Genomic DNA, 25748 nt, shown 5'->3' with positions numbered 1-25748 from the left:
TTTCTGAGCTTGAAAGTTCATGCATGATTAAAGGGGAGGTTTTCGTAGCATGAGCATGGATTTATCTGTAGTGTATGATCTTACAGTCAGGCCTTGATTCATCAAAGTAATATTGCCAGAATTCTGGCAATTTTTCATTTGTTTTGAAAACTAGCAAAATTTTTGCACAGCTCAAAGTTGCTCAAAAATGTTGCAACTTTGTGTTTTTCACAACAGTTTTTCCCAGCTCTCTCAAAATAGGCAGAGCTGGAGCATGACACCACAGCTTGTTTAATTCATAGCTAGCTGTGGCTTTCTTTACGCCAGATATTGTACTTCATTCTGGAGTAAGATTTCGGTCATGCCGCATGCCTTTCGTCAGAGGCTCCTAATTAATCAACAGGCATTGTCTTCTAATGAATCAAGAGCGTCTGACTCCTACAGACCCCTCATCCCGCCGGTCTTGATGACTTGGGGCTTAAATATAGAAAATGTCTAAGATTTTTTTATTGTAGAAGTTTTGCATTTTTTTTTTTTATATATCATTAGTGATGTGCGCAAGAGCTCGTTACTCGAGTTTGCAATGTTTGTCAGGCAATCCTCGCATGTTTTGTTGCTGTCTAATCGCCATGAAACATGTGGCCGCGAGGACTCTTACATGTCACTCGAGCACCCGCGATACTCTGTGCAGACCCGAGCACCCTAGGCAAATTCGAGTAACGAGTACTTGCGCTCCTTACTATATATTATGCATGTAACTGAGCCATCATAAGTTCATTGAGAAAAGAGCTTTTCAGCGTGATTAAGAAATCTCCATAATTTGGTAACAGCATTTTGGCTAGGGAAGCAATTGTATTATATGAAGCGAGTGGATTCAGTTTCTCGTTGACGTATGCCTTCTGTCACACAGTGTTTTAAGCTACTTCAACAATTTAGAATGATTGGGCTTTGCAGTGTCCAGATGGACTAATGATGTTGCCTAATTAAAAAATTAAGACCAAAATTTCCCAGGGAGAAGATCCAGATAACGTCAGATGAAAAAAGTGCAATTAGTGAGGATTTATGGGAGACTCTTCCAATACTGTTAAATGTCATATGGACACTGTGTAATATCCAGTTATAGGGAGGTTATACATAGAATCATTTTTGTTAAGAAGCGAACACTCCGACACAAATGTAGAAGTTACTTAAGTTTAATGCTTAAAAGTCTGAATGCACAAACAATCTAGTATTATATATGTACTTATGGTCAACAATGTCATAATTCTGTACAATGACACAATTTAGTATCAAAATCTTTCTACACTGTAGATTATTACGAAACTGTTAATGACATCAAACACTGTGTACTTAAAACACCATTTTTGCTACCACATTTTTGCAAGTTCAGTAAAACAGTCCAACTTTCAGTATTGATTCGTTTCTAGTAGGAAATTAAGTATTTTCTACGTATACGATAAGATTTATCTACAATGTCCTTTTGATTTTGATCCATAGCAGCAAAGGCACTGTACATCAGCAGATCCACGGACTTTAAGAAATTTAAAGCATTTAAAATAAAAAAAAAAAGAAATAAAAAAAAAAAAAAGAAAAAAAAGTAAAAATACAAAAGAATCACATATTAAACAGCAACAATGACATAAAAGGATAAAAGTATTGTCTGAGGCATGGCGGCTCAGTTTGCCTCGGGCTTGGGACGTTCAGAAAAGGGTAGTCCTGAAAAGAAGGTCTTGTCTGCGCAGAGGTTACATTCGTTTGCATCTCCTTGTTATGTCACCAGTCGTTGGTCGCCGTGAAGCAGATGATGAGAATGATCCCTTTGGGTTTGCTGTGGCACATCTCATTCAGTGAACCAGCATTGACGGAGTTAATTCCTGTGTAAACTGTGCATTTCATATGCGTCCAGGAGGGAATTGCTTGGGTAAAGTTCGGACTGTCTATAAAAAAAAAAAAAAAAAAAAAAAAATTGATTACAATTTCTTAGTTTACATCGTCACCCTACAAACACAGTAGTTTGCGTATATCTGACACCCTTTCAATAACTATTGTTGTACTAAGAGGTAAGAGGTTGTCAGGTTGTCTAGCTTACAAAACCCTTTTTTAAAGTTTGAGTAGGTCATTCTCCATTCATAGAGAAGAGACCATCTTGTTGGCCAAGTGATTAGTTAGCCTTAAAATATAGTAATAAAATATTAATGGTAATTCACAATCTTATCCCTAAAAACATTCCCAGAGGAGCATGCAAGGCATTTAAGTCTCCGCATACTGGCATGTCAGACCAAGCATGTCTCTCCACAAGGAGAAACCTTAAACCTTACCCCTTAGATCCCAGTCTTAGCCTCTCACCCAGCCAAATCAGATCTCATACTCCTACTGACAAGGGGCAATGCCCGAAACACTGTCTGCAAATTTTGGCTTTAATCCCAAGTCATATTGCAAGGCTCGTTAAAGGGTCGATAATGACTTGTAGGATTGCTATTTCCAATATGTGGCACTAGAGTTGAAGTCCTTTCCTCTCTGAAGAGACAATTTGCATAATTTAATTTCCCAGAGTAGCATGCAAGGTGTTTAAAGAAGTTGTCCAGTACTTTTTTTCAATTGCCCCAATGTTTATAGCATGTGCCCATAAGTGTTTTTGTAATTATCTTTAGTTGTATGTATGTATTGCCTGTGAGCGGAGCTACAGCTGGCCGCTCACAGGCATCATGTGATCCCCGCTGATGGCACATCAAGTTCTGGCTGCAGACGGGCGTGAAACAGTGACGCGGTCCCAGCGGTGGGTGCTAGGTTATGGTCGGGGTTACCCCGCGCATCACACCCTGCATCCACCGCACGATTTCCCTCTCCTCATTCATTGGGAAAGCGTGCGGTGGATGCTGGGTGTGAAGCGCGGGGTAACCCCGCTCATAACCCAGCATCCACCGTGGGGACCGCGTCACTGATGTCACGTCAAGTAAGGTGTGACATCAGCGGAAGAAAAAGCCGGCTGCCGCCGGAGATCACGTGATGCCTGTGAGTGGACAACGATAGCGCCGCTCACAGGCAGTACATACAACTAAAGGTAATTGCAAAAACACTTATGGGCACATGCTAAATACATTGGGGCAATTGAAAAAAGTACTGGACAACTTCTTTAAGTCTCCTCATACTGGCATGCCAGACCTGGCATGTCACTCTACACAAGGAGAAACCATACCCCTTAGATCTAAAAAAATCATAACATGCAAGTACAATTGGAGTACAATGAACACAAATGTTCCAGCCGGGTTTTGGAAAAAAAGGATTCAGATCTTTATTCCAGTAGGATGATTGAAAAGATTATTCCAGGCACAAACACCACATTGGTACAAGCATTTTGGAAAGTCATTTTTATAAAAAAAAAAAGGTTGGAATATTTGTCTGTATTCATCATTACGGTCACATCGCATTGAGTAGTAGTGGTTTTCCGTGCAAAGGATTCCCAAAAGCTGGTCTTACACTTTAAATACAGGCTGAACTGATGAAGAACCCCATGTTTGATCCGCAATGAGCACTCTATGGCCCCGATTCATCAAAGCTTTTATGCCAAAAAAAGTGGAGAAAAAGCTGTGAAAAGTTGCAAAATGTAATTTTCACGCCAGTTTCACCCAGCTCTGCCGAAATGGGTGGGGCTGGGTAAGGACAAGGGCACAACGCCACAGCTCGTTTAACGAAGAGTTGTGGTGTTCTTTCTGTAAGCCACAAATCTCACTCCAGTCCCTTACTGGGGTAAGATTTCTGGGGTAGCGCACCCCACTCGTCAGACACATGACAAGGTATGCACTTCATGAATCAGGAGCATCAGACACACCATGCCGCCTTATCAAGACCTGCGATAAAATCACTGGTCTTCATGAATCAGGGAAAAAGACTTTAGCCAAAATGCATAATCATTCATGGAAACCTGTCACATGATTAGGGCAGCATGAACGAGAGACCGGCCACAGTGCTACAAACATGCATGTTTTACTGAAACATTGCAGAAGAACACAGTGGAAAGCAGGACCATGGAGGATAGGACTAGTCCGAGGTGTCCCTGCCCAATTCTCCTTACTCGCGCCCTATTTGTGTTCAGACCTGTCAGTCTAGCTGATAGGATAGGGAAAAACTACTTGGACTGGTAAACTCATGGTTTAAATTAATTTTTTGTTCCAAGGACAGATTAATCAAGACTGGCATTATATACACCAGTCACGATTAACTGTGCACTGTAGTAAAGGCCGCCCGCCAAATTCATTTGGAGGCACGTGCATCTGGAGCATCCTTTACCTGCTGCGTGCCACCTCCAGAAAGATTACTCCAGTCAGTAACAGGAATACTATGCTGGTGTAATTTACACACATTGGTGTTGTATGTTATCATGAATTGAGTTCCATCATATCCTGTCCCCCTTCATGTAGACTCACTCTTGTAAAAGTAGGCAAAGCTAGCCTGGGGTGGCGTAAAAATTCCAAGAGTCAGGAACTTCTTGCGTAACACTGAGTCTCACAAATATTTTGTGAAATATCAAGGTGTTTTACGGCAGAATTCTGCCGTAAAACAGATCTTTATGAATCGGGTCCTATATGTTTGTAATGCAGGAGTCAGGCTCCTGATTCATGCTATTCCTACTCCAGGCAGCGTAAAGCACATGACAGGTTTCTTCAACTAGGTTTACATCACTCATATAAGTCAATATGGAAACTTGACTTAGGAGTTTGGGAAACTCTTTCCTAAAACTTTTGGCTTTTGTATATTGAATATAATAATGCCCCTAATGCTCTCAAAGGCTACATGCACACTACTCTTGTGCACTAATTTTAACTTATGTCAAATATTTTCCATTGTTTGGACAGGGAAAAAAAATGTACACTTTTAAAGTCATTTATTATTTTTTTATGAATAAAATTTAGTAGAAGACTAAAAGGCACACGTTAAATGTGCAACCAATGGTGACAGAATCCTGTGATGGATATCATAAAGTGATATCCATTAACATGCAAGTCCCTGGTATATACCAACAGCATAACAGCTCGTTCAGACGTCTGTTTCTTTCATGTATGAGAAAAATGGTCCTAATTAGTGTTGAGCGAGTATGTTCTGTTCCGAGTATGCTGGGGCCGAGCTCCGAGTATTTATAGCTGCTCGGTGATGTGTTTGAATCGCTCCCATGTGCATGATTTGCAACTGTTTGACAGCTTTATTACATGTGAGGAATGTGTAAGAAATAGACATTCACATGTAATAAAGCTGTCAAACAGTCGCAAATCATGCACATGGGAGCGATTCAACCATATCACTGAGCAGCTGTAAATACTCGAGCATACTCGGCGAAAGGGTTAACAGAACATACTCGTTCAACACTAGTCCTAATGTCATTAATGATTTTGTTCAGAGTTCCTTAGTTTTTCCTCAGTGTGTCACCGGAGTTTCATCAGTTTTTCCTATCTAGCAGTCTGTGAAAAAGGATCACCACTCAGGTGGCATCAGAGTTCTCTCCAGTTTCTTCACGGATCCATATACTTGCATTGCTGATTTTGATTGGACACTCGGATCAGTATCGGACATGTCTCCGTGATTTTGTGCGCACCCATCAATCCACAAAGAAAATAAGTCAGACAGCCCCAAAAGGTGCAAGTTCTGTCTGTAGAATACACAAGAGAACTCGAAAAAAGAACGTCTGAATGAGATCTAAGGGAGATTTGGGAGACTAACAGATTTGATAATCTGCGTAAAACTCTGCTTTATAAAGACAAAAAAAACTTAATTATAAGATGTGTGTTTCTCATTAAAGGAAAGCTTTGCTTAAAACGTCTACTTCTATTTGCTATATTTAATGCTAAACTGAAGACTGAGGGCCGATAACGCATTGTGGAAGCCATCCCCAGCTAGTTAGGGCAATGCCGACAACTTGTGAATAAACTGGGACCCCGGGCAGAAATGATGGCACATTAGATAGACTGTATATTTACATAATTGTAGCCTAGCGCTCCGCTCATGTTTTGGAAATATAACAAAACACAGTAACAATCTGACAAGCGTGGCATGGCTGAAATGTGGCCTTTGTGCAATAGCCGCCCCTACTGGCCTCTAATCCTCAGTAATAACCAGTATGAGAAGCTTTCATCACAGCAGTGGTTTGTCCAACTGCCGAGAGAACGGGCCAGAGGAGAATCTGTGCTGGGGAGCTGGGAGGAGGAAGGTCACAAGTTGGGACTATTGTCTGATACTAATAGAATCCTGTTATTTTCTCCTATCAACTTTAAACATTTTCAACAGTGGGAACGGTTTGGTCACGGTTATGATGCTCTCCCTTCCTAAAAATTTGTGCTTAAACTTTGATATAATTACAGATTTAGGGGATCTTTTGCTTGATTGCTGCTAATATTCAATTCCTGGATTATGTAAAACAATAAGCTTTCTACTTAATAGCTTGCTAGTGCAATCACAGTTCAGTTTGTAAAGGAAGAACATATTTTCAGCTTTAGTTGTATTACAGGGGTTGTCTGCGGAAAACGAGTTATCACCTATCCACCGGACAGATGACAAATTGTTGATCGGTATGAGTCTGACCGAAATGGGGTATCTTCCAGCTCTATTAGAAGGGAGCAGGAGTGTGTATTCATTCCCTATTTATTCCTGCTACACTAAGCTTTTCCTGGCAGCCCCATAGAAAATGAATGGGGTCGCAGTCAGCATCCAACCTATAGCACTATTTGGTAACGAGGTTAAAAGTTCTTCGGGATCGCCGATAACTGGTTATCTCTGATCTGCGATCAGGAACAGCAAGTTATCAACTTTCACTGGTCAACCCCATGAGATATCTGTTCACATATATCTTTATCTTTGCTATATAGGTATTTTTAACAATAGAGGAAGCGCAGTTGACATATTTTCTATAAAGTGGACCACTGCAAAAAAACTTTGCGTGATATGTAGGTATATATTACATTGTGCCCAATGGGCGCAGCACGCCACCAAATGGCTATAAAGGCAGTCACAGAAATATGTGAGACACATCACCTGGTTCATAGTACCCAAACCTCAGGAAACATGAACAACAGCCTGGTGGTCTAAGGGGGAACATTTCTCCTTGAGGAGAGTGCCAAATCGAAGAATAATTGGCCATGCAATGCTCCTCTGGGAATTTAAATAGGTAAATTAGCCTCAAAGAGGACTTGAACGATAGTGCCTCAATAGTGCCACAATGTAGAAATCCCAAAAGTCAATATCGACCCTTTAACAAGCCTTGCCACATGACTTAGAATAAGAAGCCAAAACAGAAACTATTTGCAGACACTTGTTTCGGGGTATTTACTCCTCTTCATTCACGACAAGGAGACACAGTCCCCCTTAGATCACCTGTCAGAGGCCTCTCACCTAGCCAAATCAGATCTCCTGCTTTGCACTGGGAAGGGGTAATCATCCTGAAACACGTGTCTGCAAACAGAGTTTTTTTTTTCCTTCTTATCCCAAGTCATATGACTTTTAGTATTCCTAAAGTTCTAGTCCACTTCCACTCTGAAGAGGCAATTCGCATGTCAGAGACTAGTACCGTAGTTCTGCCAAGTACATTTTTCTCAGAAGACATATACTTTAAAAATCCAACTGTGGACCATAGGCAGAGATTAGGCTAGTCTGGCTCTTCACAGTGCAGCTAAGGGTGATTGACACATCTCTAGCTATGGGAGTGACCTGTCAATCGCCTGCAGCAGCACTGGGAAAAGCTGGCTTGGGGCAGTGTCAGACTAGTTGAATCTTTAAACTATAATTTCTCTGATATGTCAGAGCGTTTCAAAGAAAAAAATTATCTGGCTGCTATTGTGCAGCCAGGCTATCAGTCATGCCGCATTCTGTTTGGGCAGCATGAATCAAGTGACAGGTTCACTTTAAATTTATGATTTCATGTATATTAAGGTAATCTATATCCAAAATTAGAAAGTTTATTATATAATTGGGCACATTGTCATTCTTATTTTTTATTTAGAGTAATACCAATATATACAAGAAGAATAACCATCACACTGAGCGAAGCTTATTTACTGGATAATGAAATTTTTATAACTCCTTACAATTTTCAAGATATCTGCCTGAAAGGAAACAGTCATTGCTTACATGAAATGGACATGTGATGATCCCACAGATGCACGGCTTTGTTACAGCAGAGCTCTGATGACTGCCGTGTAACAGGCCGTCCACCACGGAGATCTTCACGTGATCAGGACAGATATTCACCCTCTGGATGGAAATAATTAAGGCTCCTATTCAATGAATACCAGCTAAGATCTATTCATTATGCCACAAATCTATGCTTTATTTAATACCCTTTAAAACTGAAAACTCTCAGATCTGAGTGGGGCAATTTAAGATTATTAATCCCAATCATTAAAGCTGATGCAAAGCGAGAGACCGGTGATGTCAGACTAAATGGCAATTACATTTTTAGATCTAAAAGCATTTATCTGAAGACTATTCTTTATGCATTCAGAGCAATGCAATATTTTCAAAAGGCCTAATATCCAAGCCGCATCTTAGGACTGTGAAAATGGTGGCACTAAGGTACAAGCACTAAAACGGCTTTGATGTTTCATTCCCTCTCATTTACCACTAATAAGGTGGGTGCCTTCTAAATAAATTAATGTTGAGCATCTGCTTCAACACAAAGCATGGGTTTAATAAGCCAGATAAGTCCATAAAAAAAAGAAGGCTGCTGGCAGAATGTATATATGTATGCAATAAGCGCTGTAGTTACAGACATGGGGAGGGTTACATACATGCTGCAGAAACGCATTTCCATCTTAGCCAGAGAACACTTTAATCCTCATTATAGAAACTTGGGAGGAAAATGGAGATATTGCCCACTATCCATTTTTTAACCAGTACAGGAAAGTGAGCATACAGAATGTAACTTGCAACATAATTGCTGTTTAATTACCGTTGAGCAAATATCTTCAGTAACAGCCTTTGTCAAGGATGCCAAAATGTAGCACACCAGGTGAGTCAGAGGATATATCACAAGTTATGAACCGTATGTGAGGTCGCCCTCCTATACTTGGAAACGTTCACATATATCCTGTGCCCTACACTGGTCAATGCTTCAGAGTTTCCATTGAAATCCCGGAATTTAGATTGAGATGGAACTTCCCCCGAGCGAGCCATTAAGTATAATCAGGCAGATAGTCACTTTGGCCTCTGTTCTAGCTCAATGGTTCAGGAGGAAGGTTCTTTCTGAATCTCGGTTCTCTCGGATTCAGAAGAAAACCCCGACCCAGTATTTTTGTAAAATCCTAGACCCCTACTATGCAGAGTAGTGCACTATTGAAAATTGTTAGTGTAGATATCAGCACTATATGGAGTACAGCACTGCACAAAAGTTTTAGGCAGGTGTCGAAAAAATGCTGCAGAAATTGCTGTAACAAGGCTTTCAAAAATAAGGCTAATAGTTTCTTATTTTTTATCAATTAACAAAATGCAAAGTGAATGCACAAAATAGAAGTCTAAATCAATATTTGGTGTGACCATCCTTTCCCTTCAAAACAGCATCAATGTTTCTAGATACACCTGTACACAGATTCTAAAGAAAAATTGGAAAGGAGGTTATTCCAAACATCATGAAGAACTAAACACGGATCTTCTGTGGATGTATGCTTGAGAAAATCCTTGTCTCGCTTCATGTAATCCCATGTAATGGAGACTTCAGGTTATTGAGATCAAGGTTCTGTGGGAATTACATCACTTTCAGGACTCCTTGTTCTTCTTTACGCTGAAAATAGTTCTTAATGACATTAGATGTATGTTTGGGGGTCGTGGTCCTGCATCAGGATACATTGGGAGACACCCATTATACAATACAATCCGGGAGGTATCTGATTAAGTATCTCTCATCATCATTAATCCTGACAAAATTCCCAACTTAATTTGCTGAAATGCAGCCCCAACCATGCAAACAACCTCCATCAAGATTCACTATAACCTGCAGACCGTCATCATTGTACCCCTTTCTAGCCCTTCTGTTGCAGCCCAATATTTCATATTTTGACTCATTGGTCAAGAATACCTGCTGCCATTTTTTGCCACCCCAGTTCTAAGTTTTTATGTATAGTTGAGTTACTTGACTTTGTTTCCAAGACATGGCTTTTTGGGTGCAATTCTTCTGTTAAACCACATCTGGCCAGACTTCTCCAAACAGTGGATGAGTCCCACTGGATGCTGCCAGTTCTGAGCTGATGGCACTGCTGGACATCTTATGATTTCAAAGGGAACAGAGCATGATGTGTTTTTCATCTGCAGCCCTTTGTTTCCTTGGTTGACCACAGTTTATATGGTCCTCAATGTTTTCCTTTTCTTGGTACTTCTTCTAAAGAGCTTGAAAATGCACATCTTGAAGCCCCAGTATGTTTTGCCTTTTTTGCCTGAGAGAGACCTTGCTGATGCAGTATAACTACATTGTGCATTATTGCTGTTCAAGGTCTTGCAATGAAGAGCAAGGAGTCCTGGAAGTAATGATAGGGACCACACAAAGCCATAATCTAAACATTAGCTACACTGACTGGTATTACATGAAGAGAAAAGCTCAAGCCTTTATCAACAGAAGATCTGTGTTTTAGTACTCTCAAGAGGCTTGGAACAACTTCCATGCCGAGTTTCTCCAAATACTGTGTGCAAGTGTACCTAGAAGAATTGATGTTGTCAAAGCAAAGGGTGGTCACACAAAATATTGACAAGTCTGTTTGGTTAATATAATATTTCTTCCTTCTTTTTAAGACCGAGCCAATTTTGTATAGGAATTCCCAAATTAGGAAATGGAAGAAAAGAAAAATATAAGAAAAGCACTTTTCTTCTATTTCCAATAATGCAAATGTTACGCTACAAGTTTACAATATCTAATAATGTAATGTTTTAAGAGCAAACCTACCTTAAATTTCCATGGCTGGTAAAGACTCACTTTCTTAAGTCAGTTCATTTTTTTTTCTTTTGTACAAAGTCTTCTTTACAGAAAATAAATATAATACAGCTATATTACATAATCCATGAACAAGTCTGACGTATAGAATAAATGTACTTTTTCTGTGCGTCTTCCACCTGCACATCATCTGGAGATTTGGTTTCAAGTTCCTAGTAAGCATTTACAACAAAATGGAAAATGGAGGAGCGCATTTGGCAAAGAAAATAAACAACTTGCTGAGGTGGACACTACAGGCCCTTGGTTCCGGAAAGGAAGAAAGAAAAAAGAAAAATGACAGAAAAGTGCTACTAGTAGGCGTCTCATTGGCAGTTGGAATTTGTCTCTAATAAATAACTTCATAGACTGTAGCCTTCTTGTCCCCAGATCCAGTGACAATGTATTTGTCATCCACAGAGATGTCACAGCTAAGAACAGATGAGGATTCTTTGGACTGTGGGAAGAAATAAACAGAAGTGAAAAAACTGGTGCTTCCAAGAAAAATGGAAAAAAATGCAGACAGATCCATTCCTCTGTAAGTTACATTTATTGGCTGTGTAATTCTCCTTTAATCCAACATTAGGAAGGAGGTGAATGATGATAGTTTTCTAGGGTGTGTAATAATCTAACTTTCTAACGACAAATTAATAGAGAAAAAAAACAAACCAATAAAATCAGGCTTTCACCGATCTAAAATGATCACCTATCCATAGGAAAGGCGATAACTTCTGGATATTGGAATACCTCTAATAATAGCTTGGCGATCAACTTCTGGGCCCGCTACCAGTCTAATAACAGTTTTCCCTCCTAGGCACGTTCTGCAGCAGAGCTTCATAGACATATATAGGGCCAGCAGTAATTCTGTATCCAGACAGGTGGCCAGGAGCGACCACATGTAGGAACAAAGTGTAAGGCCAGGTTCACATGAACATATACAAAATCGTCAGGTTCATCCAGAACACTCAGACAATTTTATTTTCACTTGTCATCCATACAGCAGCTATTAATTTACAAGACCGTTTACAGCAGTTCTTATTTGAAAGAATTGCAATGTATCTGTAAAAATCAGATGCTATACTGTGGCTCGGTATGGAATCTTTTTTTTTCTTCCATTTTTAGGCACCATTAACTTAAAAACACGAGTCTCAGCCAACACACGGAAGAAACTACTGAATGCTGTCATTTTTTTCACATGCAGATTCGGTCAATGGGAAAAAAACAAAAAACTCATCTGCATGCCCTATTGAATAAATAATATTGGTCCGTATACTTTTTTTTTTTTTTTTTGAACGGACAGAACTTGGACTGAAAATCCTTGTGTGAACCTTCCCGAAAGGGAATGTAGTTCTGCGGCCAATGCCCAATGAATTCTCAGCAGTAGTGGAAGTCCCAGAGGTTGAATACTCCTTTTGGAAGACATTTTAATATTTTTAATTTTTTTTTGTTAAATCTGGGGATTTTTCGGCTTCAGTTCTTGCAAAATTCAATGCTATAATGTTGATGGAAAGCAATACTTTCAGGATCATTCGATGCTTTAGTAAAGGAATTTTACTAGATATAAAAATAAGCTAACCTAAATTAGTACTGGGAGTTGAAGGTAAAAGGGCCAATAACCACAATTTTTAGAAAACCTATATAGAGAATGTGCAGGGCTTAACATGTTAAGAAAGTATATGTATTTTATTGAAATTTTTATTAGACTATTTAGAAAACAATATATATAGTAAAAATACACAGTGGTGTTAGAGAGGCCTAACCAATAAAAAAAAAAGCACCCAATGCGCGTTTCGCATCAAGCTTAGTCAGGGGGTCTGACAAAGCTGGATGTGAAACGCAATGATGCATCCCCCTGACAAGAATGATGTGAAACACAAATCAGGTGCATTTTCTTTGATTCGGGAGGTCTCTCTAATGCCACTGTGCATTATTACTAGTATGTGACACCATCGTTTCATCTTTATTTACTTTTTCGTTGAATATTTATAACTGTGTGCTTGGCATTTATTATTTCGGGATCACATGTTCATTTGAATATCCATTCTCAATGCTGAGACTGTACATATGATAGCCAATTGTTTTTTCCCACTTGGTCTGTCCTATATCTTTATTGGGTGGATGATGCCATTGTCCATTGATCTGTAGTATTTATTAATGTCTTACTTTGTATATTTATTATACTGTTCTTTAAATGCGGCCTAATAAAAAATTAAATAAAATACATATACTTTAATATGTTGAGCCAGAACATTCTTTATACAGTTTTTTTTTACATATAAAAATAGTACCTACTTTATTGGAATAAACCCCACCGTTCAAGGCCAACTTCTCCTTTTCCTACCCTCCCAACTTTCTCTCTCACATGGAGTATCAGATTATTAGAAAATCCCGAGACCTGATACCGCAAAGCTTTACTATTACAATCAGTTTATAAATAACAGACTTTATAACAATAGGCAGCTGGGGAAAACTATGGGACTCTTTGGCTGCACCTTTTATCCAATTTAGATTAAGTCATGAGTTTTTAACATTTGTATCAGATTCGTTATATATTTTATAAATAAAAAGCAAAATAAATTGAAATATTATTATTATTATTATTAATAATAATAATAAAATAAGAAAAAATATAGCAGTCACTGAAATGCAGAAAATGCAAGGTTACCTGGAATATACTGGCTCCGTAAGGTGTTCTCCAGGCATTAAGTAGGTTGTCCTTTCCAGTGCTCACAAACCATTTTCCTAAAACCAAAGCATAGAACACATTAAATTGTATAGTGAAGATATGCATGCTCAGTGTGACTTTATTGTGTGTGTATGGGAGATGCACTCCTAGAATTTGAACAATCCAACAAGTTCCTACAACTAGAATAATGTACATCCACAAAAAGATTGGAGGCAGTACACAAACAAATGCTGAAAAATTATCTTTTAAAATCCCATGTGGCTGTAGCAAGCTTAAGAAAGGTCCACAGTTTTGGACCAAAAAGTTGCTACAGCCACGTGGGCTATTAAAAGATAATTTTTCATCATTTGTTTGTGTGCTGCCTCCAATCCTTTTGTGGATGTACATAGGACTGGTGTGTACCTGGGTGGCTTTGCACCTTTTGTCATTTTTATGCTGCTTTTGATTTTTTTTCTTTTTAGAATAATGCACATTTATATGTATACAGTAAGATACGCATACATACATATGCTTAATTAATCGGGTCCATGATGGGTTAAAAGGACTTTTATGGTAACTGTTGAAGAGCACTACAGAGACCCATGGTAAGCTACCTTATCCACTGTAATCCTCTGAAAAATTTATGAGTGCAAGAAATCAACCCTTTGGCATCAGCAGCCTACACTGTGGAGGAGCAGCCCATATAAATGGAACAATTCTAAAAGCAAAATGACCTACCGCAATGGGCAAACTTGAGGGAGAGTACACAGCTTTCATGAAGATGCAGCTGGTATTTGTCTGGCTTGGTGACATGCAAAACTTCAACATTGCTGTTCTCCATGCCTACTGCTAACCATTCACCAGTTGGACAGTACCCCAATGAGAAGATCTGAAAATAAAGACGTGAAAATCATAAGCAGACTTGGTAGCACAAAGTACATAAAAGGTTAAAAATCCTACTTCTATCTACTGAGCCACCAGGGCCTGTGGAGTCAGAGTCATGTAGTCGGTGTCCATTTAGGTGTAGTTGGAGTTGTAGTATAAAATGGACTGACTCAGACTCCCAAAATGTATAATGAATTGGTACAGTAGTACAATGCAGGATGTGCTGTAAATGTTTTCATAAGAATTTGGGAAAGTTATGAAAGGTTATATTCCTGATCTAAGGATCTCGGCTTCTAGATGAGATAAATCTGTGCTGCACTTTATGTACATGCCCAGTAGTGAGGCAGTGAGATGAATCTGTGCTGCACTTTATGTACATGCTCAGTAGTGAGGCAGTGAGATGAATCTGTGCTGCACTTTATGTACACGCTCAGTAGTGAGGCAGTGAGATGAATCTGTGCTGCACTTTATGTACACGCTCAGTAGTGAGATGAATCTGTGCTGCACTTTATGTACATGCTCAGTAGTGAGGCAGTGAGATGAATCTGTGCTGCACTTTATGTACACGCTCAGTAATGAGATGAATCTGTGCTGCACTTTATGTACATGCTCAGTAGTGAGATGAATCTGTGCTGCACTTTATGTACACGCTCAGTAGTGAGATGAATCTGTGCTGCACTTTATGTACATGCTCAGTAGTGAGGCAGTGAGATGAATCTGTGCTGCACTTTATGTACACGCTCAGTAGTGAGATGAATCTGTGCTGCACTTTATGTACATGCTCAGTAGTGAGATGAATCTGTGCTGCACTTTATGTACATGCTCAGTAGTGAGATGAATCTGTGCTGCACTTTATGTACATGCTCAGTAGTGAGATGAATCTGTGCTGCGCTTTATGTACACGCTCAGTAGTGAGATGAATCTGTGCTGCACTTTATGTACACGCTCAGTAGTGAGATGAATCTGTGCTGCACTTTATGTACATGCTCAGTAGTGAGGCAGTGAGATGAATCTGTGCTGCACTTTATGTACATGCTCAGTAATGAGATGAATCTGTGCTGCACTTTATGTACAAGCTCAGTAGTGAGGCAGTGAGATGAATCTGTGCTGCACTTTATGTACATGCTCAGTAGTGAGGCAGTGAGATGAATCTGTGCTGCACTTTATGTACATGCTCAGTAGTGAGGCAGTGAGATGAATCTGTGCTGCACTTTATGTACATGCTCAGTAGTGAGGCAGTGAGATGAATCTGTGCTGCACTTTATGTAGACGCTCAGTAGTGAGGCAGTGAGATGAATCTGTGCTGCACTTTATGTACATGCTCAGTAATGAGATGAATCTGTGCTGCACTTTATGTACAAGCTCAGTAGTGAGGTAGTGAGATGAATCTGTGCTGCACTTTATGTACATGCTCAGTAGTGAGGCAGTGAGATGAATCTGTGCTGCACTTTATGTACACGCTCAGTAGTGAGGCAGTGAGATGAATCTGTGCTGCACTTTATGTACACGCTCAGTAGTGAGGCAGTGAGATGAATCTGTGCTGCACTTTATGTACACGCTCAGTAGTGAGGCAGTGAGATGAATCTGTGCTGCACTTTATGTACATGCTCAGTAGTGAGGCAGTGAGATGAATCTGTGCTGCACTTTATGTACATGCTCAGTAGTGAGATGAATCTGTGCTGCACTTTATGTACATGCCCAGTAGTGAGATGAATCTGTGCTGCACTTTATGTACACGCTCAGTAGTGAGGCAGTGAGATAAATCTGTGCTGCACTTTATGTACACGTTCAGTAGTGAGGCAGTGAGATAAATCTGTGCTGCACTTTATGTACATGCTCAGTAGTGAGGCAGTGAGATGAATCTGTGCTGCACTTTATGTACATGCCCAGTAGTGAGGCCGAGCTGTGGAGTCGGAGTTCGAAGTCAGGGAAATTGAGGAGTCAGAGATTTGGCTTACCGACTCCATAGCCCTGAGAGCCACTTTAGCTTTACTAGTAAAAGGTTTGTGATATAAGCCTACTGCATTAAAGAGGGCCTTGTCTGCTCTCCGGACAAAAGCACTTACTATAATTTGATAGAATTCATAAAATGAAAAACAAAAACCTTTCGCAAAGTACTAAACATTTACCAATCACGCATTAGTGCAGACGAACAGTCGACGTGTGTGTGTGTGTGTGTGTGTGTGTGTGTGTGTGTGTGTGTGTATAAAAAAGGGCAAAACATAGACCAAATTATTGTAGCTATGGGGCTCAGAATTTACGTAACGCCACTGCTAAACTGAAACCGGGTAACATCTGCTCCCTTGGGGGGTATCACTAAACTTGACTTTCTGAAGAAATGAAAAAGAAATTAAGCTATTTTTAGTAGAAATAAAGGGAGTCCGTGATCGAAAGCAAGATTTTGATGCAAAGGCAAGACTTTGATCTACAGGAGATGTGGAGAAGAAGAAAAAAAGCTGCTGCAGCGTCAACCCTCCCGGTACATTGTGATCCGACTGTACCTGTGAAGTGAAGTCGTGTTGCTGGAGCTGTCGGCCTTCACGTAGATCCCAGGACCGCACGGTGTTGTCCAAACCTCCAGTCCAGAGCTTGGTACCATCATTAGAAATGTCAATACAGCTGGCTCCATCTGTGTGGCCCTGGAATTGCCTGATTATAGAAAACATAAAAAAGGCATCTTCACCACGATGAATCACAAGAAGTACACAAAGATAAAGGCACATATGCTACAACAGAAACTGATTAGTATTATTAAAACGACTTTCCTAAACAACAAACAAGCTCGTCTCTCCGGGCCTGTCAAAACAAATGAGAAGATGTCGGAGCATAATTTATACACAAAGACATTTCTCTCCATTGAGTAGATTTTCAGTTATTTCCAGAAATATCAGAATACAACATTTCTATTATTGGCAGAATACAATTTGCAACAATTAGGTCACCCAGGCAGCTATTGGAAACTAGGATGTATTCCTCCAGTGTAGGAGTTTCAGAAAAAAGGGACTTCAAGTGATGTAAAACTATAGGCAAAACAAAATGCACAACACCACATGGAAAAGATTAGAATGTGAAATAGAATTATACATTTGTAAGTATTTAAGCATTAGTAAAATGTGCATTTTTGGACCTAGAGCTCAGCAGAGAGTGTAAGAGACCTGGGTCCTTTCTGTTATGTCTTTAGGTCCTGGCTTCACTTGATTTTTTTGGATTATACATTGGGAGTCTGGCAGCCTTCATTTTGGCCAGGCACTCCTCCCACTGCTTTTCATGAGAGCAGAACACAACTGGATCGGAGTTCATTCTTGAGATTTAGGCCCAGAAGAGAATCGGTTTAGTGTAGGATCCCCTGTAAATAAGTCGCCTTGTCATTGGTAAGTGGATTTTTACAACCTTATGAATATATATCACACACACACACCTTAGCGCTCTCAGTGTTGTTGCACCTACACATTTACTTCACTTCGGAGATGGCCAACTTTTTGTTTTTGCCTTAGGTCTGGCACCTGAGGTCCAATGCTCCACATGGCTGATGAACCAATTATAGCAAAACACTGGAGGTTAAATGTAAAAACTAAGGACCAGATACATCGGTGTTTAGTTTAGAAAAAACTGGTGTAAAATGGAGAGTTGCGCAAAAAATTTCTGACTTGACTTTTTCATGTCAGTTTCAAGCAGCTCCGCCAAAATGGGCAGACCAGGGGAGAAGCAGAGATGTAACAGGCTGTGGTTTGCCAGTCTGTCAAATTCAGCAAAAGTGCCAGCAGTTCTTACTGCAGAAATGTTACTCCAATCCCTGAATGGAGTAAAAATTCTAGCAAGGTGCAATGGAGGTGCATGCCACTGAGAAGATGCACCGAATTCATTAATTGGCGTGCACTCTTAATGAATTTGATGCATCTTATTCCTGCACACCAATCATCATTAAGACTGGAATCTGAAACACCAGGCTTAAAAGGGAATCTATCACCACATTTGACCTAAACCAGGGATGTCAAACTCAAATACAAAGAGAGCCAAAATAAAAAAATGTACAGAATAATAGGCCCCACATAGTCCTCCATACAGAATAATGGGAGGGCGGTGCTGGTGTCATGGGCAAAATATAATCACCCAGTGGGCCAGATTTGGCCCAAGGGCCAGAGTTCGGCTTGTGTGACCTAAACTATTAATATTGGCATACAGGTTATAGACTGCAATAAAAAAAAAAAAAAAAAGTCACCCCTGTATACCTCACATCAGATGCCTTGTTGCTAAGAAAACATCTTTTATCCCTTTACACAAATTACCTCTTTCAGGCTCTGGGGAGGACGCTGCCTGGAAGAGGACTCTGCCTCCAGAGCTGGTTATACATGAAGCAACGCCCTGCCACCCGGTCGATGCTGCCAAGTCCTGAGTCCTTCCCTACTTACACAGGGACACAAGACCTTGGCATTCAATCACTGGCCGTAGGAGTGATACGCTGCAGACAGTGATTGACTGCAGCATGCAGATGTCTCTCGGTAGAGAGGTCATGGCTACAGCAAGAAGTAGAGTTCACTAGTTTGACAGGTCTTTGATGATTCAATGTACTATTTTCAGTTCATGGACTTCAGATAAAAGGATTTCCAGTTAATCCCATAAACAGGAATGAGTTGAGAAAATGGTCTACAAAATTAATTACACAACTGAACTTCTCTGAATAATATCCAAATCATACTTTTCATTAATATCAGAAAATAGTATAGGTTTCTTAGAATACAGCCTGACCCATTGTCTTCAAAGTGCATTGTGTAGACGAATACAAATCTATATACACCAGAACCTCTGTGGGTTGCGTATACACATCGGCAGCTTGATACTCCGCCAGTGGCGGCCTTAAATCTTTGTCACTAGATACTGTGGTGTTACAAGCAGAAGTGACTGGAGGGGAATTCCTGAAAACAACATGAGCGTGTATAACTCAACCACCGAGCTGTGAAATATGTAAATATACAACTGCAACATAGTGACCAAGAAAGGTATGAGGACAGGACAATCTGGATCACAGTATCATCTATGGAGATTAACCCGATCACATCTACCATGGGTTAAAGGGTGGAAACAAAAAGCAATAAATGGAATAAAACCATTAGCTTACATATTGAGCCACACATGGCTTATAAATAGAAAGGGACATGAGATCCATTACCATGAGATCTAATTTCATGGCAGTTTAGTTAAAACCCAAACAAACCTCCAGCAAGTAAAACCACTTATCAATTAAGGCTAATGTGACCCAGGTTACATTAAGTCAATGGCGTCAGTGCAACACAAGCCTAACAGCCCCGGGACCTAGTTAAATAACCATCTCTATATAAAGACTAGAACACGGACCTCCATATCAACAGGGGGCATAGCTTTTTCATTTCTTTCTGAACTAGAAACAAAACTGAATAGGTTTTAGAAGCGCATTCGAAATTGGCATTTTCTGGTTGAAAACCAGTTTTTCTTCCCTGCTATCAACTAGGGCATCAAAAGATGATGAAGGGAAAAAAAAAGAAACAGGTTTGTGCTGACCTAGAACATTCAGGAGCTAGTGGGATTAGCTATTTCAAAGCATGATATCCTCCCGACATCATAAATCTCTCAGCACGCCTCTTTATTTTGAGCACAACGTAACCATTCCTACGATGCCAGTTCTATGATTATTGTACGAAGAGGAAATGGTGATCTGCGGAGGACCTGGCGCCAACATTTGGGCTGAGCCACCAATTTCAGGGAGTGTACCATCATACCTTGCAAGGGAAAAGCACTTAAAACTAAATCTAATAAACGTATTGTGTCCCATAAAGGAGAGTATACAGCTGAAGTCATAAGTTCACATACACCTTAGCCACATACACTTCCTGACATTAAATTCTAGCATATATTCCCTCTCATAGGTCAGTAAGGGTCACTACTAGTTTTCAAGAATGCGAAAATATTACTATAGGCAATAATTTATTTCAGTTTTTATTTCTTTCATCACATTCCCTGTGACTCAGAAATCACAAAAAGTATTTGGTAGCCTTGCCTCGGGTCACAGGTTTCAGGTCGCCTTCCACAAACTTTTCATGACAAGGTGCTGGAATTCTGAACCATTTCTTCTGGAAATAAAACTGGTGAAATTGAGGTTTGTAGACCTCTTTTCTCGCACATTCTTTTTCAGTTCTACCCATGTCATCTATATTGTGAAGACCACCAGTTCTACCTGCAGAAAAGCTCCCCCATAACATGATGTTGACACCGCAGTGCTTCTCAGGTGGGATGGCGTTCTTTGGTCTGAAAGACTGCCCCTATTTCCTCAATACAAAACGATGGCCATTATGGTCAAACCGTTCCATTTTTGTTGCATCAGACCAGAAGATTTCACCAAAAAATTAAGATCTGTGTTCCCAGATGCAAACTGTAACCTGGATTTTTTATAGTGGTTTTGGAACAGTGGCTTCTTCTTTGCTGAAAGCCTTTCAGGTCTTGTAGATATATTGATACTTTCGCACTTTTTACCTACATCTTCACAAGGTGGTTTGTTTTAGATCTTTGATTGATTTGCATTTTTTGCACCAAAATATGCTTATTTGTAGGAGACAGAAACTCTCCTTCCCGGATGATATGATGGCTGCCTGCTCCTTGAAGAACATTTGAATAGATGGACATGGCAAGTTCAGGCATCTGGAAACTGGTCACAAGGATGTACCAGACTTAATACTCCACAATTAATTTTCTGTTGTCTTGGCAGAATTATTTTTCTATTCCCATGATATCAAGTAAAGCGGCAAGTAGGACTTAAAATACTGCCATATGTAGACTCCAACTAACAAGTGAAATCAATTACCCCATCAGTAGCTTCTAATTCCACAACATTGTTTTCTGGAACTTTCCAAGCTACTTAAAGACATTGGTGTAAGCTTCTGACCGACTGGAATTATGATAGAGTGAAGTAAAAATGAAATTATTTGTTAACATCTTTTTTTGGACAAATTGCTTGTGTCATGTACAGAGCAGACCTCCAAAACAACTGTCTAGAAACAGATTGCTAACCTGGAATCTGAGGAGGGCAATAATAGGACTTAATTGCTACTTAAATGTATGTAAACTTAGGACTCCAATCTAGATATGCATGTCAAAATAAAAGGTAAAACATCTTGTCTGTTTGGTCCTATAAGTATAACCACATTGTGGTAGATTCTTAAAGGGCTTTCCCACAGAGACGCTTATGGCACCATCCACAGGATATACCATAAATGTATGATAGATGCGGGCGCCAAAGGTGGGAGTCACATCTATCTCCTTAAAGCGTAACTATCATTTTGTAAAAGTGTTTCTATATTTATAGGTGATGGACAATATTTTTAAATGGTGAGGGTCTGGGTCCTTAGACCCCCACTGACGGAAGAAAACTCAGATCTCAAGTCCACAGCTCCTGCATGAGCTGCGGGCATGATAGCAAGTTTGTGAGTGAATGTACACACTCCGACTTACTATTGAGACTGTACCCCACTTTGTTCGTGTAGCTCATGCAGGAGCTGCAAACGTCAAAGCCCAGATCCCCCACCAATCGGCAATACTACGCAGTGCCTAGAATATATAAAAAAAACTTTTCCAAAATGACAATTACACTTTGAAAGGGAGCTTCCAATCCCCCTGGCATCTGATCACCAGTGATGAGAGGGGGCGTCACATGCGCCTGCTCGCTCTAGTCACTGTTACTACAGTTCTGAATACATCCGAGCAAGTATTCTTGAAGGGTATTCAAAATTCCCATAGCAACGAATGGAATGAGCAGGTGCACGTGTCGCCAACTTGCCATTCACTGATGATCAGACACTAGCCAAAACAGGGGAATCCCATTCTGGAGACAGATAGAAGTGCAAAAAGCGGGAGCGACATGAATCAGACAATTTGGTCACCTGTGGACAACCCCTTTAAGACTTGCACCAGTGTCAGCACGCATGCATACGCACGTTAGCCGGTCGGCTAGTTCTGCTGAAATCTACAATTATAAAATAATATGTATAGTAACATTTAAACTAGAGATCATTCCAAGTCAAATGTGCCAAATTTTTCTTAAAAAGAGTCAAAGTCAGACACCCGGCACCTCCACTGATGAGCTGTTATCTGTGTCAGCCGCAAGTGCTCAATTGCGGAGCTGCTTTGTCTTCTGATAGTGGCCGCGGCCACTACACATCCGCCTCCTATTCAAACCAATAGCAGGCGGGTGTGTAGTACCCGGCCGCGGCCATTATCAGAAGACCGAGCAGCTCCACAATTGAGCATTTCCGGCCGGCGCCGACACCGAGAACAGTTACTTGGACATTGATGACTTATCATAAGGATAGGTCATCAATACTGAAATAGTGGGACAACCTCTAAGCTTGGCATGCTTATTAATAATTTTCAAGAACCTGAAGTTATCAGAGACAGAAAAAAAAAATCTAGTCTAGCTATGCGTGCTTTTGCATTATATTCTGGTCTTAAACTTAATAAATCGGCTGAACCATCGTTGATCCTCCCCCCACTCCAGTTAAACCGGACCCACTTTTCTAGCCAATTAGAAGTGGCGTTAAAAGTGAAAAGTTGCAATCATAATTAAGAGACTTTTTAAGTCCACAGACCTCACGCAAATTGTAGAATAAATTTCCTTTTTGCCCGAATGCTCACTCTACATTAATGGAGTATATTGTTCGGCGTCGTTCTTACAATTCTTTACTGCAACGTTTTACCTAAAGTGTCTGAGCCATCAGTATTAGGAGAGAAGTCTCCACTAATCAGGCACCGTGTAATCTTGCCTTCACCCGGTATTACTGATCACTAAGGGCAATCATTGCATGAAAGAGACAAAATCAGCCATTTCATCAGGTGATACCAGTTTGGGCTTTGAACATTCTGTCTTATTGTGATGTTCATTGATTTGCAACTCTGAAGATTACAAGGCAGAAAGCCACAAAAATACAGAGTGGGTGGGAACTGAAAAAAAAAACCCCACACACAAACCCATCTATTGACAAGCTAGTCAGAAGAAGAACTTTATGGATTGTGAAGCAATGATACTGGTTATTAACACTAGTAAAATCACAGTCTATGATCCTGGGTTACAGTCCTGCCCAACCAGTTTTACTGTTCCAGGAACAAAATTACGTTCTGGGAGCCCATTGTGATCTTCTGATCATTCAATAACACTTTTATTACTATTCCCATGCTAATGTGCTGATAACAGCGTGCACATGCTGCCAATACTGATATAGTAGATCAGTCCAGCCGATGAAGAGATAACAGAACCGGGGCGGTCTGTAACCAATCAACTGCGTTTTCTATCAAGCGATGGAATATTCACCGGACAAGAGGACAATCTTGGAAGTTGACCATCTGGGTATGACAACCAGACCCTGATTATTATTATTATTTTTATAATTCATTTAGATAATACAGTTACTATCTAACTCCGTTCACACAGAGGTCAACTTTGACACATGGTAAGGTTTTTAATATTAGAGAGTGTATAGGACTTTTCTGAACGGGTTCACCTTATCGTGGTGGGATAGCTTTCATACTATTTTTGATCAAAAACAGTGTTACGAAGAACCCCATTTTATTTAAATACACTTGCTTTTTACAGCAGGGTTTATGTTCATTTTGCTTCTTGTAGGATTTTCTGATTCAGGACTATTGTGAAACATGCGTTTATGTGCTGCATGTATACCAACTTAAACCAAGCTCAAATTTTGTGTTTTTACTATCCAAGTATCACCCACAGCTTCTAGAGGAAGCAACATTTTTCTTATTTTTCGGATTCTTTTGCACTGTGGCTTTATCTACTCTTCTAGCGTGTACTACCAGGATGACCGCTTACAAAATCCAGGGCTTGCCAATATTTATTAGGTTCATTGATATATTTGAGATCTCGCTCTTCTGGAGTGTCGAGGTTTCCAGGAAATGTGGCAGAAAATAGATAACAGGTTGCGGCCGCTGTTAAGGTCTTAGATAGCAGCATAAGGTGCTTTGATGATAATGCCTAGTGAATTGACCTTGAAATGCTAAGAAATATGCCAGAGCGACAGAGTCCTCGATTCTTGCAGCAGATAGACTGAGCGGCAGTATGCAAAAGATACTGACGGCCAGTTCTGTATGGAAAAGGAGATGGACTTTGATATCATGGTGCTGCAGACATTTTATAGAACAGACAGAGAGAACATCTGTTAATAAATATGAGAAGCGATGCAAATATGATTGTGCATGTGCAGACCTATAATGGTGTACCTACCTTACAAGGGTCTGATTGTGCAAGTCCCACACGGCAATGTTGCCATCACTACAGCAGGAGAAGCAGACTTTGGAATCGGGGCTGATGGCCAGGGCATAGCAGGCAGGAGCAGATGATGTCAGCTCTGCTTTTATACGTGGGGTAGGAGCCGCCAGGTCCCATATGGATAACGTGCTGGCTTCCCCTCCGACAATCAGAGTGCGCCCATCAGGGAGTAATCTACAGGAGCGGATGTAGTTATCTCTGTTCTGCAGAGACAAAAAACATTGGCACATGAAATCGGAGCAACAGTTTCAGAGTCGGTTTCACATACAAGTGTTTCCATTGCTCATATAATCAGCAGAATTCCAGAAACCTTTTTAGTTTTGAATCATTAAAAAATAAATAAATAAATAAAGTACATGAGCGACAGGTTAAACTCTACGCGGGAAGCCTCTGAGAACACAAACACTCCCTCCTGATTTTAATGAGCCATTTGCAGTTATGACAATGATAAAGTGGAGTAATGCCAGACAATTACATGACATTAGGCAAGTGCTTAAACTTGATCTTAAAGTCTGTGTTGTAAGATAATTCATCATAATTAGCATCAAAATCCAAGGCTGGAAAGTCAACCCAAACTTTGCGATGCTGGCACTACATGATATATAGTTCAGTGCAGAAGTCAATATGCTAATAGATAAAATATCGCCTGCACTATTTTACATCCCACTATTAATCTGGGATGGATGGTAAATTAATGGCATTATTTTGTTCTACATAGAAGGTTACCACCCTCCAGAAAATATCTATTTGTGGCTTCAGGCCAAAATAAGTTATTAATCACTGCGCCGCAAGTGTTGGCTTTTCTTCTATTTTTAAAGAAGGGTTTGCATACGAATCTCCATTTAATAGTACATACATTAATTACATTTAACCACTCAGCTCAATATCACCTGCAAGTATGGGATTATAGGGGTGATCATGAGTAGAGGGGGCTCAGGAGCAGAGTTCTTCTTCTCCACACATTGCAGATGCCGGATATG

General features: G+C 40.1%; 1 protein-coding gene across 3 annotated transcripts in view; it reads right to left on the bottom strand.

The window, feature by feature from the left end:
* Nucleotides 1-1156: 1156 nt before the first annotated feature.
* LOC141253115 (transducin-like enhancer protein 4) overlaps nt 1157-25748 on the bottom strand; it is a 147591-nt gene continuing 122999 nt past the window's right edge. For all 3 annotated transcript variants that reach the window (XM_073670874.1, XM_073670878.1, XM_073670885.1), the window contains 6 exons: nt 24724-24971; nt 16967-17114; nt 14319-14469; nt 13581-13657; nt 10892-11372; nt 1157-1916 (listed from right to left, as the gene is read on the bottom strand). In XM_073670874.1, coding sequence (XP_073526975.1) covers nt 11265-11372; nt 13581-13657; nt 14319-14469; nt 16967-17114; nt 24724-24971 — 732 coding nt within the window. In that variant the 3' untranslated portion in view covers nt 1157-1916; nt 10892-11264. The remainder of the gene's footprint in view (nt 1917-10891; nt 11373-13580; nt 13658-14318; nt 14470-16966; nt 17115-24723; nt 24972-25748) is intronic.

The sequence above is a fragment of the Phyllobates terribilis genome, unplaced genomic scaffold, assembly GCF_046119375.1.
Source record: "Phyllobates terribilis strain yellow unplaced genomic scaffold, ASM4611937v1 Scaffold_1__5_contigs__length_1240528914, whole genome shotgun sequence".
Classification (NCBI taxonomy): domain Eukaryota; kingdom Metazoa; phylum Chordata; class Amphibia; order Anura; family Dendrobatidae; genus Phyllobates; species Phyllobates terribilis.
This window is presented reverse-complemented; position numbering and strand designations above follow the sequence as displayed.